Source organism: Oncorhynchus masou, chromosome 27 (assembly GCF_036934945.1).
Source record: "Oncorhynchus masou masou isolate Uvic2021 chromosome 27, UVic_Omas_1.1, whole genome shotgun sequence".
NCBI lineage: Eukaryota > Metazoa > Chordata > Actinopteri > Salmoniformes > Salmonidae > Oncorhynchus > Oncorhynchus masou.
The window spans coordinates 60318320-60331288 of record NC_088238.1 but is presented as its reverse complement, the minus strand read 5'-3'; the positions used below and the strand labels follow the sequence as shown (position 1 = coordinate 60331288).

Below are 12969 nucleotides of genomic sequence, written 5' to 3'. Positions count from 1 at the left end.
AGGTCACGATGCATGTAGACCTTTCTTATCATGGTAACTTTTTCTCTTGTGACAGACAGGTAGGCCTACATTTGCTGCAGCATATACTATGCTACAGTAATGTAAAGACTGAATGCTGGTCTAATTTCTCCATCTGACTTTCGGTTGTCATCTTGTTTTTTTATTGTGAAGACTGTTCTTTTTTAAAAATTGCAGCTACAGACTTTTTAAAAACAGCCGATCACTCGAATATCGTTTCTTTAAATCAGTTTCTTGCAGTCTTTCTCTCTCTCTCTCCATCAACATTCAAATTGCATCCAAAATAGATCATCCTGTTCTAGATTGATATATAGCCGTATACACATTGATGTCCTAGCCTCAGGTAATACATTCAATGCAGTATTGCCCTTATATTTAGCTAATTAATGCATGATAAGCTTCTAACTTACAGCCTTTCTCTTGTGCAATACGCCAAGCACTTGTGGTCCACTGGCCTCTCCTTAAACATGTTTTTTTTATCCTATCTATTGGATAATGGGCTTGGGCTTATTTAAATATCATTAATGTGTGGCTCATAACATATTTAATATACTGTATGGCTCATCAGGTCCAGGTAGCATCAGGTTAGAATTGTCATGCTGATCAAAACTCTTACAACCCGAAATAGCACTGCCCCATATGCAAATCTTCTCTCTGTCCCATTGTATTGAAGTCATGTTCCGATGTGGAGCTACAATTGAAGTCAGAAGTTTACATACACTTATGTTGGAATCATTAAAACTCTTTTTTAATCCACTCCACAAATTTCTTGTTAACAAACTATAGCTTTGGCAAGTCGGTTAGGACATCTACTTTGTGCATGACACAAGTCATTTTTCCAACAGTTGTTTACAGACAGATCATTTCACTTATAATTCACTGTATCACAATTCCAGTGGGTCAGAAGTTTACATGCACTAAGTTGACTGTGCCTTTAAACAGCTTGGAAAATTCCAGAAAAGGATGTCATGGCTTTAGAAGCCTCTGATAGGCTAATTGACATCATTTGAGTCAATTGGAGGTGTACCTGTGGATGTATTTCAAGGCCTACCTTCAAACTCAGTGCCTCTTTGCTTGACATCATGGGAAAATGAAAAGAAATCTGCCAAGACCTCAGAAAACAAATTGTAGACCTCCACAAGTCTGGTTCATCCTTGAGAGCAATTTCCAAATACCTGAAGGTACCACTTTCATCTGTACAAACAACAGTACGCAAGTATAAACATCATGGGGCCACGCAGCCGTCATACAGCTCAGGAAGGAGACGCGTTCTGTCTCCTAGAGATGAATGTACTTTGGTGCGAAAAGTGCAAATCAATCCCAGATCTGCAGCAAAGGACCTTGTGAAGATGCTGGAGGAAACAGGTACAAAAGTATCTATATCTACAGTAAAACGAGTCCTATATCGACATAACCTGAAAGGCCGCTCGGCAAGGAAGAAGCCACTGCTCCAAAACCGCCATAAAAAAAGCCAGACTACGGTTTGCAACTGGACATGGGGACAAAGATAGTACAAAAGTATCTATATCTACAGTAAAACGAGTCCTATATCGACATAACCTGAAAGGAATTTTTACTCAGATTTAAATGTCAAGAGTTGTGAAAAACTGAGTTTATATGCATTTGGCTAAGGTGTTTGTAAACTTCCGACTTCAACTGTATGTGTGGAGATAAAAAGGGAGATCTAGGTGTGTCCTCCAGCTATTCCACCGGCTGACCTGATTTTTGACTTTAGAGTGTCTGTGAGCTTCATGCATGTTTTCTAAAGGTCCACGTCCATCCATGAAGCCAGCAGGACTTGGTTTAAAAGCACATCAAGTGCACTTGACACCTGAGAGCAAGTCCTTGACATTGATTCCATTCTGTTATTGTGACAAAATGTTCAGAATATATTATTATGTCACGGATTCTTTAAGATACAGTACCAGTCAACAGTTTGGACACTCCTACTCATTCAAGGGTTTTTCTTTATTTTTTTTTACATTGTAGAATAATAGTGAAGACATCAAAACTATGAAATAAAACATATGGAATCATGTAGTAACCAACAGAGTGTTAAACAAATCAAAATATATTTTATATTTGAGGTTCTTCAAAGTAGCCACTCTTTTCCTTGATGACAGCTTTGCACACTCTTGGCATTCTCTCAACCAGCTGAATTAGGTAGTCACCTGGAATGCATTTCATTTAACAGGTGTGCCTTGTTAATTAATTTATGGAATTTCTTTGCTTCTTAATGCGTTTGAGCCAATAAGTTGTGTTGTGACCAGGTAGGGGTGGTATATAGAAGATATTACCAAATTACCAAGTCCATATTATGGCAAGGTCAGCTCAAATAAGCAAAGAGATATGACAGTCCATCATTACTTTACTTTAAGTTACCTCTGCTGCAGAGGATAAGTTCATTAGAGTTAACTGCACCTCAGATTGCACCCCAGATAAATGCTTCACAGAGTTCAAGTAACAGACACATCTCAACATCAACTGTTCAGAGGAGACTGCATGAACCAGGCCTTCATGGACGAATTGCTGCGAAGAAACAACTTCTAAAGGACACCAACGAGAAGAAGGGACTTGCTTTGGCCAAGAAACACGAGCAATGGACATTAGACCAGTGGAAATCTGTCCTTTGGTCTGATGAGTCCAAATTTGTGATTTTTGGTTCCCAACCGCCATGTCTCTGTGAGATGCAGAGTAGGTGAACGGATGATCTCCGCATGTGTGGTTCCCACCTTGAAACATGGAGGAGGTGTTATGGTGTGGGGGTGCTTTGCTGTGACACTGTCAGTGATTTATTTAGAATTCAAGGCACACTTAACCAGCATGGCTACCACAGTCTTCTGCAGCGATACGCCATCCTATCTGGTTTGCTCTTAGTGGGACTATCATTTATTTTTCAAAAGGACAATGACCCAAAACACACCTCCAGGCTGTGTAAGTGCTATTTGACCAAGTAGAGTGATCTGTATCAGATGACCTGGCCTCCACAATCACCCGACCTCAACCCATTTGAGATGGTTTGGGATGAGTTGGACCGCTGAGTGAAGGAAAAGCAGCCAACAAGTGCTAAGCACATGTGTGAACTCCTTCAAGGCTGTGGTTGAAGGTGGTTGAGTGAATGCCAAGAGTGTGCAACGCTGTCATCAAGGCAAAGGGTGGCTACTTTGAAGAATCTCAAATATATTTTGATTTAACACTGTGTTGGTTACTACATGATTCCATATGTGTTATTTCGGGGCGGCAGGGTAGCCTAGTGGTTAGAGCGTTGGAGAAGTAACCGGAAGGTTGTGACTTCAAACCCCCGAGCTGACAAGGTACAAATCTGTCGTTCTGCCCCTGAACAGGCAGTTAACCCACTGTTCCTAGGCCGTCATTGAAAATAAGAATGTGTTCTTAACTGACTTGCCTGGTTAAATAAAGGTAAAAAATTTCATAGTGTTGATGTCTTCACTATTATTCTACAATGTAGAAAATGGTATAAATAAAGGAAAACCCTTGAATGACAAGGTGTGTCCAAACTTTTGACTGGTACTCTATTTGAAGTTTATATACGAATTTCACACAGTGCTGATTTCTTTTTGCTTTTTTTGCTTTTGTGCCCGTCTCATGGAAGTCTTCCGTGCCCCCCTGTCTCATGGAGGTCTACCGTGCCCCCCCCCCCGTCTCATGGAAGTCTAACGTGCCCCCCCCGTCTCATGGAAGTCTACCGTGCCCCCCCCGTCTCATGGAAGTCTACCGTGCCCCCCCCCTCTCATGGAAGTCTACTGTCCCCCCCCCGTCTCATGGAAGTCTACCGTGCCCCCCGTCTCATGGAAGTCTACCGTGCCCCCCGTCTCATGGAAGTCTACCGTGCCTCCCCCGTCTCATGGAAGTCTTCCGTGCCCCCCGCCTCATGGAAGTCTACCGCCCCCCCCATCTCATGGAAGTCTTCCGTGCCCCCCGTCTCATGGAAGTCTACCGTGCCCCCCGTCTCATGGACGTCTACCGTGTCCTCCCCCCCCGTCTCATGGAAGTCTTCCGTGTCCCCCCCCGTCTCATGGAAGTCTACCGTGCCCCCCAATCTCATGGAAGTCTACCGTGCCCCCCACCCCCATCTCATGGAAGTCTACCGTGCCCCCCGTCTCCTGGACGTCTACCGTGCCTCCCCCGTCTCATGGAAGTCTTCCGTGTCCCCCCCCCATCTCATGGAAGTCTACCGTTCCCCCGTTTCATGGAAGTCTTCCGTGCCCCCCGTCTCATGGAAGTCTACCGTTCCCCCCATCTCATGGAAGTCTACCGTGCCCCCCATCTCATGGAAGTCTATCGTGCCCCCCATCTCATGGAAGTCTACCGCCCCCCCCCGTCTCATGGAAGTCTTCCGTGCCCCCTTCTCATGGAAGTCTACCGTGCCCCCCCGTCTCATGGAAGTCTTCCGTGCCCCCCGTCTCATGGACGTCTTCCGTGCCACCCCGTCTCATGGACGTCTTCCGTGCCCCCCGTCTCATGGACGTCTTCCGTGCCCCCCGTCTCATGGACGTCTTCCGTGCCCCCACCCCCGTCTCATGGACGTCTTCCGTGCCCCCCGTCTCATGGACGTCTTCCGTGCCCCCCGTCTCATGGATGTCTACCGTGCCCCCCCGTCTCATGGACGTCTACCGTGCCCCACCCCGTCTCTTGGACGTCTACCGTGCCCCCCGTCTCATGGACGTCTACCGTGCCCCCCGTCTCATGGACGTCTTCCGTGCCCCACCCCGTCTCATGGACGTCTTCCGTGCCCCCCGTCGCATGGAAGTCTTCCGTGCCCCCCGTCTCATGGAAGTCTACCGTGCCCCCCGTCTCATGGACGTCTACCGTTTCCCCCCCGTCTCATGGACATCATCCGTGCCCGCCCCCGTCTCATGGACGTCTTCCGTGCCCCCGCGTCTCATGGACGTCTTCCTTGCCCCCCCCCCTCGTCTCATGGACGTCTTCCGTGCTCCCCCGTCTCATGGACGTCTTCCGTGCCACCCCCGTCTCATGGAAGTCTACCGTCCCCCCGTCTCATGGACGTCTTCCGTGCCTCCCCCGTCTCATGGAAGTCTACCGTGCCCCCCACCCCGTCTCATGGACGTCTTCCGTGCCCCCGTCTCATGGACGTCTTCCGTGCCCCCCGTCTCATGGACGTCTTCCGTGCCCCCCGTCTCATGGACGTCTTCCGTGCCCCCCCCCGTCTCATGGAAGTCTACCGTGTTAACCCCGGGAACAAAGAAGCTCCCTGAATGATTTGTTACATGTACTGCAGGTATAGATCTTAAGGGCCCATCTGATGTGTTCCATTCTCTCTCTTCTCTCCCTTTACTTTAAGAGCTCTCGGTGTGCAATCACTACGGTAACGCTCCACGGATGACTGATGGTCTCCATTAGTAAACATAGCGAGCTATATGTGCCGTCTGCCAGGAGAGCCAGTGCCTCCGAACACGCTTCCCTCACTCTCCCTTCCACTCTCTCTCTTTTTCTTTATCTCTCTCTGCCTCTCTCCCACTCACTCCCTCCCCCTCTCTCTCGCACTCTCACTTCTTCCTTCTCTCTCTCTCTCTCTCTCTCTCTCTCTCTGACTATCTCCCCCCATTGTACGGCTCTGGCTGCTACAGCTGCAGTGAACGGAGGGATGAGATTGTCTCCCACAAGATGAGTGGAAGAAAGGATGGAGAGAGCAGAGGGACTGCAGCAGGGTGGGATATCAGGATGGAGAGAGCAGAGAGTCTGCAGATGGGTGGAGAATGTCAAGCAGCATGCTGGGATATCAATCAATCAAATGCATTTATGAACCTTTTTTTTTTTTTTTTTTTTTTTTTTTACATTAGCAAATGTCACAAAGTGCTATACAGAAATGCCAGCAGTTGAAACACAGGACATGTCTTTACAATGACAGATACAGAATATGTTGCGTTTGCAAGAGGACATCACCATGTTACCATGAACCCATGCAACAGTTGAAAACATGGAAAGGTTTTCATCAGATGGGGTATAAAAGACATATTGTTTCCTGACGCTGAAAGCAGTATATGGACCAGGAAGGGCTGCAGTCCTTGCTTTGCTTAGCAGTGTTGGTGACAGTGGCCAAGTAACAAACCCACAACATGGTCGTTGTCCGTAGACTGCTTACACAAATTAGTAATTTTGTAATTTGGGTGAACTGTCACTTTATATTCAGAGTTGACATAAAATGTAGTTTCTCGTTGAATGATTCTTTCTCTTTTTGAGTTTTGTGAACTTTTGGAATCTTTAATCAAAGGTCGGGGTTGAATTCCACATTCTAATTAGAATCTCGCTCCTTGTAAATTACATTTAATTCAATACAAATTCCAGGTCAGTCTTTGAATTCAGAGATAATTAAATTCCTCTCAATTCCAACTTTTGGTAAATTCCAAGAATTCAATTACAAATTCATTATCCTTAACAATTCCACAAATTCCAATTCTCATTAAATTCCCTCGGGCTTTCAGGCTGAAGACTGTTACTGTTCAGATTGCCTAGCTATACTGGAAATGTAGAAATACAAGTTGAACTTATTTAAAACAAATCCTGCAGCCAATGATACATTATCCATTAAATCCATTTAGTGGGAAATGTAAAAATACTGAATTTCCAAAGAAAACATTTAATGTATTACAATTTCAATTTAAAAAAAAATGTCCAAACAGTCTAATCAATTAAATTCCATAACTTGAAGATTGTTGAAATTCGAAATGGAACTCAAATAACATTCTCCACTTCATGAGTGAAATCAAGAATTGAATTTAGAATTTCAAGTTAAATAGGAATTGACCTTAACCCTGGATCTATAAACTGAAGATAAATAGTCTCCAATGCATTTTGCTCTGTTAAATATCTAAACACAAGGATTCTTAATGCAGCACACTGTATGGTGGAAAAAATGGCTAATTTCACAATTAGCTTTTCCATAATTAGCCAAATCATGTACAGAAAGCTAATTATGGCGGATGTGTAATTAGCATTATGTAAAGTGCTTCTTTCTACATCTTTGGGGCAATCAGTTTGCCCCTTTTAGATTCCCAGCTTTTGAGTGAATGATAAGGGATTGGTTTAGTCGTGAATGGAGGTCAACTTCCCCCTTTCTTGCTCATCTCGTTTCTTGTGATCGGAAAGTGAATGTGGCTCACGTGGTTCGGCGAAGGAGTGCGGGAGTGCAGTCTTTTTCCAGTGCCTGAAAACTAGGGCGAATGTCGAACAGAGGGGAAATCATGTCATTATGTTGCCGTACAGCACAAAGCGCCCTGATTGCATTCTGGATCCTGACACGTTTTTAAGTTGTATTTTTTATATATATATATTTTTTTACAGTAGAACCAAATGTTCTCTCAGCATGACTGACTCATCGCCTGATTGCCCAAGCACTGGGTGAATCCCCCTCCCCCCTCCCCTCAGTCCATCCTCCCTCCCCCTCCCCTCAGTCTATCCTCCCTCCCCCTCCCCTCAGTCTATCCTCCCTCCCTCCCCTCAGTCCATCCTCCCTCCCCCTCCCCTCAGCCCATCCTCCCTCCCTCCCCTCAGTCTATCCTCCCTCCCTCCCCTCAGCCCATCCTCCCTCCCCCTCCCCTCAGTCTATCCTCCCTCCCCTCAGTCCATCCTCCCTCCCCCTCCCCTCAGCCCATCCTCCCTCCCTCCCCTCAGTCCATCCTCCCTCCCTCCCTCCCCTCAGTCTATCCTCCCTCCCTCCTCGCAGTCCATCCTCCCTCCCTCCCCTCAGTCCATCCTCCCTCCCTCCCCTCAGCCCATCCTCCCTCCCTCCCCTCAGTCCATCCTCCCTCCCTCCCCTCAGTCTATCCTCCCTCCCTCCTCGCAGTCCATCCTCCCTCCCTCCCCCTCCCCTCAGCCCATCCTCCCTCCCTCCCCTCAGTCCATCCTCCCTCCCTCCCTCCCCTCAGTCTATCCTCCCTCCCTCCTCGCAGTCCATCCTCCCCTCCCTCCCCTCAGTCCATCCTCCCTCCCTCCCTCCCCTCAGTCTATCCTCCCTCCCTCCTCGCAGTCCATCCTCCCCTCCCTCCCCTCAGTCCATCCTCCCTCCCTCCCTCCCCTCAGTCTATCCTCCCTCCCTCCCCTCAGCCCATCCTCCCTCCCCCTCAGTCTATCCTCCCTCCCCTCCCCTCAGTCCATCCTCCCTCCCCTCAGTCTATCCTCCCTCCCTCCCCTCAGTCCATCCTCCCTCCCCCTCCCCTCAGCCCATCCTCCCTCCCTCCCCTCAGTCCATCCTCCCTCCCTCCCTCCCCTCAGTCTAATCTCCCTCCCTCCTCGCAGTCCATCCTCCCCTCCCTCCCCTCAGTCCATCCTCCCTCCCTCCCTCCCCTCAGTCTATCCTCCCTCCCTCCTCGCAGTCCATCCTCCCTCCCTCCCCCTCCCCTCAGTCCATCCCCCTGGGGTCCTTTAGGTGGTGGACCATTCTTCATACACATGGGAAATTGTTGAGTGTGAAAAACCCAGCAGCACTGCAGTTCTTGACACAATCAAACCAGTATGCCTGGCACCCACGACCAGTATGCCTGGCACCCACTACCAGTATGCCTGGCACCCACTACCAGTTTGCCTGGCACCTACTACCAGTATGCCTGGCACCTACTACCAGTATGCCTGGCACCCACTACCAGTATGCCTGGCACCTACTACCAGTATGCCTGGCACCTACTACCAGTATGCCTGGCACCCACTACCAGTATGCCTGGCACCTACTACCAGTATGCCTGGCACCTACTACCAGTATGCCTGGCACCCACTACCAGTGTGCCTGGCACCTACTACCAGTGTGCCTGGCACCTACTACCAGTGTGCCTGGCACCTACTACCAGTATGCCTGGCACCCACTACCAGTATGCCTGGCACCCACTACCAGTATGCCTGGCACCCACTACCAGTATGCCTGGCACCCACTACCAGTATGCCTGGCACCCACTACCAGTGTGCCTGGCACCCACTACCAGTATGCCTGGCACCCACTACCAGTATGCCTGGCACCTACTACCAGTATGCCTGGCACCCACTACCAGTATGCCTGGCACCCACTACCAGTATGCCTGGCACCCACTACCAGTGTGCCTGGCACCCACTACCAGTGTGCCTGGCACCCACTACCAGTATGCCTGGCACCCACTACCAGTATGCCTGGCACCCACTACCAGTGTGCCTGGCACCTACTACCAGTGTGCCTGGCACCCACTACCAGTATGCCTGGCACCCACTACCAGTATGCCTGGCACCCACTACCAGTATGCCTGGCACCCACTACCAGTATGCCTGGCACCTACTACCAGTATGCCTGGCACCTACTACCAGTATGCCTGGCACCCACTACCAGTATGCCTGGCACCCACTACCAGTATGCCTGGCACCCACTACCAGTATGCCTGGCACCCACTACCAGTATGCCTGGCACCCACTACCAGTATGCCTGGCACCCACTACCAGTATGCCTGGCACCCACTACCAGTATGCCTGGCACCTACTACCAGTATGCCTGGCACCTACTACCAGTATGCCTGGCACCCACTACCAGTGTGCCTGGCACCCACTACCAGTGTGCCTGGCACCCACTACCAGTGTGCCTGGCACCCACTACCAGTATGCCTGGCACCTACTACCAGTATGCCTGGCACCTACTACCAGTATGCCTGGCACCCACTACGAGTATGCCTGGCACCTACTACCAGTATGCCTGGCACCCACTACCAGTATGCCTGGCACCTACTACCAGTATGCCTGGCACCTACTACCAGTATGCCTGGCACCCACTACCAGTATGCCTGGCACCCACTACCAGTATGCCTGGCACCCACTACCAGTATGCCTGGCACCCACTACCAGTATGCCTGGCACCCACTACCAGTATGCCTGGCACCCACGACCAGTATGCCTGGCACCTACTACCAGTATGCCTGGCACCCACGACCAGTATGCCTGGCACCCACGACCAGTATGCCTGGCACCCACGACCAGTATGCCTGGCACCCACTACCAGTGTGCCTGGCACCCACTACCAGTATGCCTGGCACCCACTACCAGTATGCCTGGCATCTACTACCAGTATGCCTGGCACCCACTACCAGTGTGCCTGGCACCCACTACCAGTATGCCTGGCACCCACTACCAGTATGCCTGGCACCTACTACCAGTATGCCTGGCACCCACTACCAGTGTGCCTGGCACCCACTACCAGTATGCCTGGCACCCACTACCAGTATGCCTGGCATCTACTACCAGTGTGCCTGGCACCTACTACCAGTATGCCTGGCACCTACTACCAGTATGCCTGGCACCCACTACCAGTATGCCTGGCACCTACTACCAGTATGCCTGGCACCTACTACCAGTATGCCTGGCACCTACTACCAGTATGCCTGGCACCCACTACCAGTATGCCTGGCACCTACTACCATTATGCCTGGCACCCACTACCAGTATGCCTGGCACCCACTACCAGTATGCCTGGCACCCACTACCAGTATGCCTGGCACCCACTACCAGTATGCCTGGCACCCACTACCAGTATGCCTGGCACCTACTACCAGTATGCCTGGCACCCACTACCAGTATGCCTGGCACCCACTACCAGTATGCCTGGCACCCACTACCAGTATGCCTGGCACCCACTACCAGTATGCCTGGCACCCACTACCAGTATGCCTGGCACCCACTACCAGTATGCCTGGCACCCACTACCAGTATGCCTGGCACCTACTACCAGTATGCCTGGCACCCACTACCAGTATGCCTGGCACCTACTACCAGTATGCCTGGCACCCACTACCAGTATGCCTGGCACCCACTACCAGTATGCCTGGCACCTACTACCAGTATGCCTGGCACCCACTACCAGTATGCCTGGCACCATACCCCGTTCAAAGGTACTTTAATCTTTTGTCTTGTCCATTCACCTTCAGAATGGCACACATACACAATCCATGTTTCAATTGTCTCAAGGCTTAAAAATCCTTCTTTAACCTGGTCAGTGGAACGAGTTACAAATGTTTTGTTAACTAAGTGTATTTTTTTATTTTATTTTACCGTTATTTAACTAGGCAAGTCGGTTAAGAACATATTCTTATTTACAATGACGGCCTACCCCGGCCAAACCCGGATGACTCTGGGCCAATTGTTCGCTGTCCTATGGGACTCCCAATCACGTCCGGATGTGATACAGCCTAGATTCGAACCAGGGACTGTAGTGACACCTCTTGCACTGAGATGCAGTGACTGCTGTGCCACTCGGGAGCCACGTATATTTGATATAGTTAAAGGGGAATTCCACCACCAAATTGAAATTTGAGTCAAATTGTTTTGCCACTCAATGACTTATTACCGTTTTCACTGAAGGTGGGATTTCACAGTTCACAACTATGTAGCCTGGAGCTTCATCAGGTGATTTCACAGTTCACAACTATGTAGCCTGGAACTTCATCAGGTGATTTCACAGTTCACAACTATGTAGCCTGGAACTTCATCAGGTGATTTCACAGTTCACAACTATGTAGCCTGGAACTTCATCAGGTGATTTCACAGTTCACAACTATGTAGCCTGGATCGTCATCAGGTGATTTCACAGTTCACAACTATGTAGCCTGGAACTTCATCAGGTGATTTCACAGTTCACAACTATGTAGCCTGGAACTTCATCAGGTGATTTCACAGTTCACAACTATGTAGCCTGGAGCTTCATCAGGTGATTTCACAGTTCACAACTATGTAGCCTGGAGCTTCATCAGGTGATTTCACAGTTCACAACTATGTAGCCTGGAACTTCATCAGGTGATTTCACAGTTCACAACTATGTAGCCTGGAACTTCATCAGGTGATTTCACAGTTCACAACTATGTAGCCTGGAGCGTTATCAGGTGATTTCGCAGTAACCCTATAGTTACATTGTTGTGTTCACAGGTCCCACGAGTCACTACAGGCCTGAGTCTCCAATCAGCGTTTTCAAAGAGTTGGACAGCAATAGAGATGGAAGGTAAAAAAAAAACCTCGCTTTTACATTCACTGTGTATATATTATACACTACCAAACATGCAGTGTTACCAAGGTTACGTGCAGTGATTCCTCTGGAAATTTTTGTAGCAGTGGAAGGGGAAAAAGTCACAGAGAGGGAGGTTTCATTTTTTGTGTCTCTGCCGGAGACATTTTATGTACAAAGAGTTCAAAGTTCAATTACATTCTACTACTAACACTATACTGGCACAGTCTAAAATATAATCTCCAGAAATGGGACTAATTAACATATTGGTCAAAATGATGTTAAAATGATTTTAATATGGTGGACCATGCATATAGCCTATGGTCTACAGTATATTAGCAATTTATTTTACCTTTATTTAACTAGGCAAGTCAGTTAAGAACAAATTCTTATTTTCAATGATGGCCTAGGAACAGTGGGTTAACTGCCTTGTTCAGGGGCAGAACGACAGATTTGTACCTTGTCGGCTCGGGGGTTTGAACTTGCAACCTTTATAAGCATGTTCCCCTGTGGCCCAAATTATGTTGCATGGTGTTTTTATAAATATATATTCTGAAGCATGGGAGTTTGTCTATCTGTAAATACCATGGGCTAATCATAAGCTAGATCTCAAATGTGTCGTTTTAATGTTTTAACTAGTTACCATGCATTGATGAAGTTTACTTTAGCATATATATACACACACAGTAGTTTTCTCAATTAGAATCACCGTTGTTAAACGCTTCCTTCAGAATAAACTTTGCATATTTTATCAGGTTGTTTAGATACCCCACCTATCAGGATGATGTTATTTGACTAATATGGTGTTCAAGCCGAGCTAACAAATCATAACTGCCGACCAACCGTGTTAAATTTAGATAATATCTTGACTTTGTCTACCTTCGATTCAATGATTGATTGTACCTCTTTCGTAGCGGTCAGTAAGAAAAATGGTTAACTCATAGGTCTCATTCATCTTGGAATGCGTCTCC

The 12969-nt window shown here is 48.3% G+C and overlaps 1 protein-coding gene across 3 annotated transcripts in view; it reads left to right on the top strand.

Annotated features, from left to right (window-relative positions):
• Nucleotides 1-12969, top strand: part of LOC135516478 (glucosidase 2 subunit beta-like) — a 290273-nt gene that overhangs the window by 19726 nt on the left and 257578 nt on the right. For all 3 annotated transcript variants that reach the window (XM_064940816.1, XM_064940815.1, XM_064940817.1), the window contains exon 7: nucleotides 11923-11995. In XM_064940816.1, the coding sequence (XP_064796888.1) occupies nucleotides 11923-11995 (73 nt within the window). The remainder of the gene's footprint in view (nucleotides 1-11922; nucleotides 11996-12969) is intronic.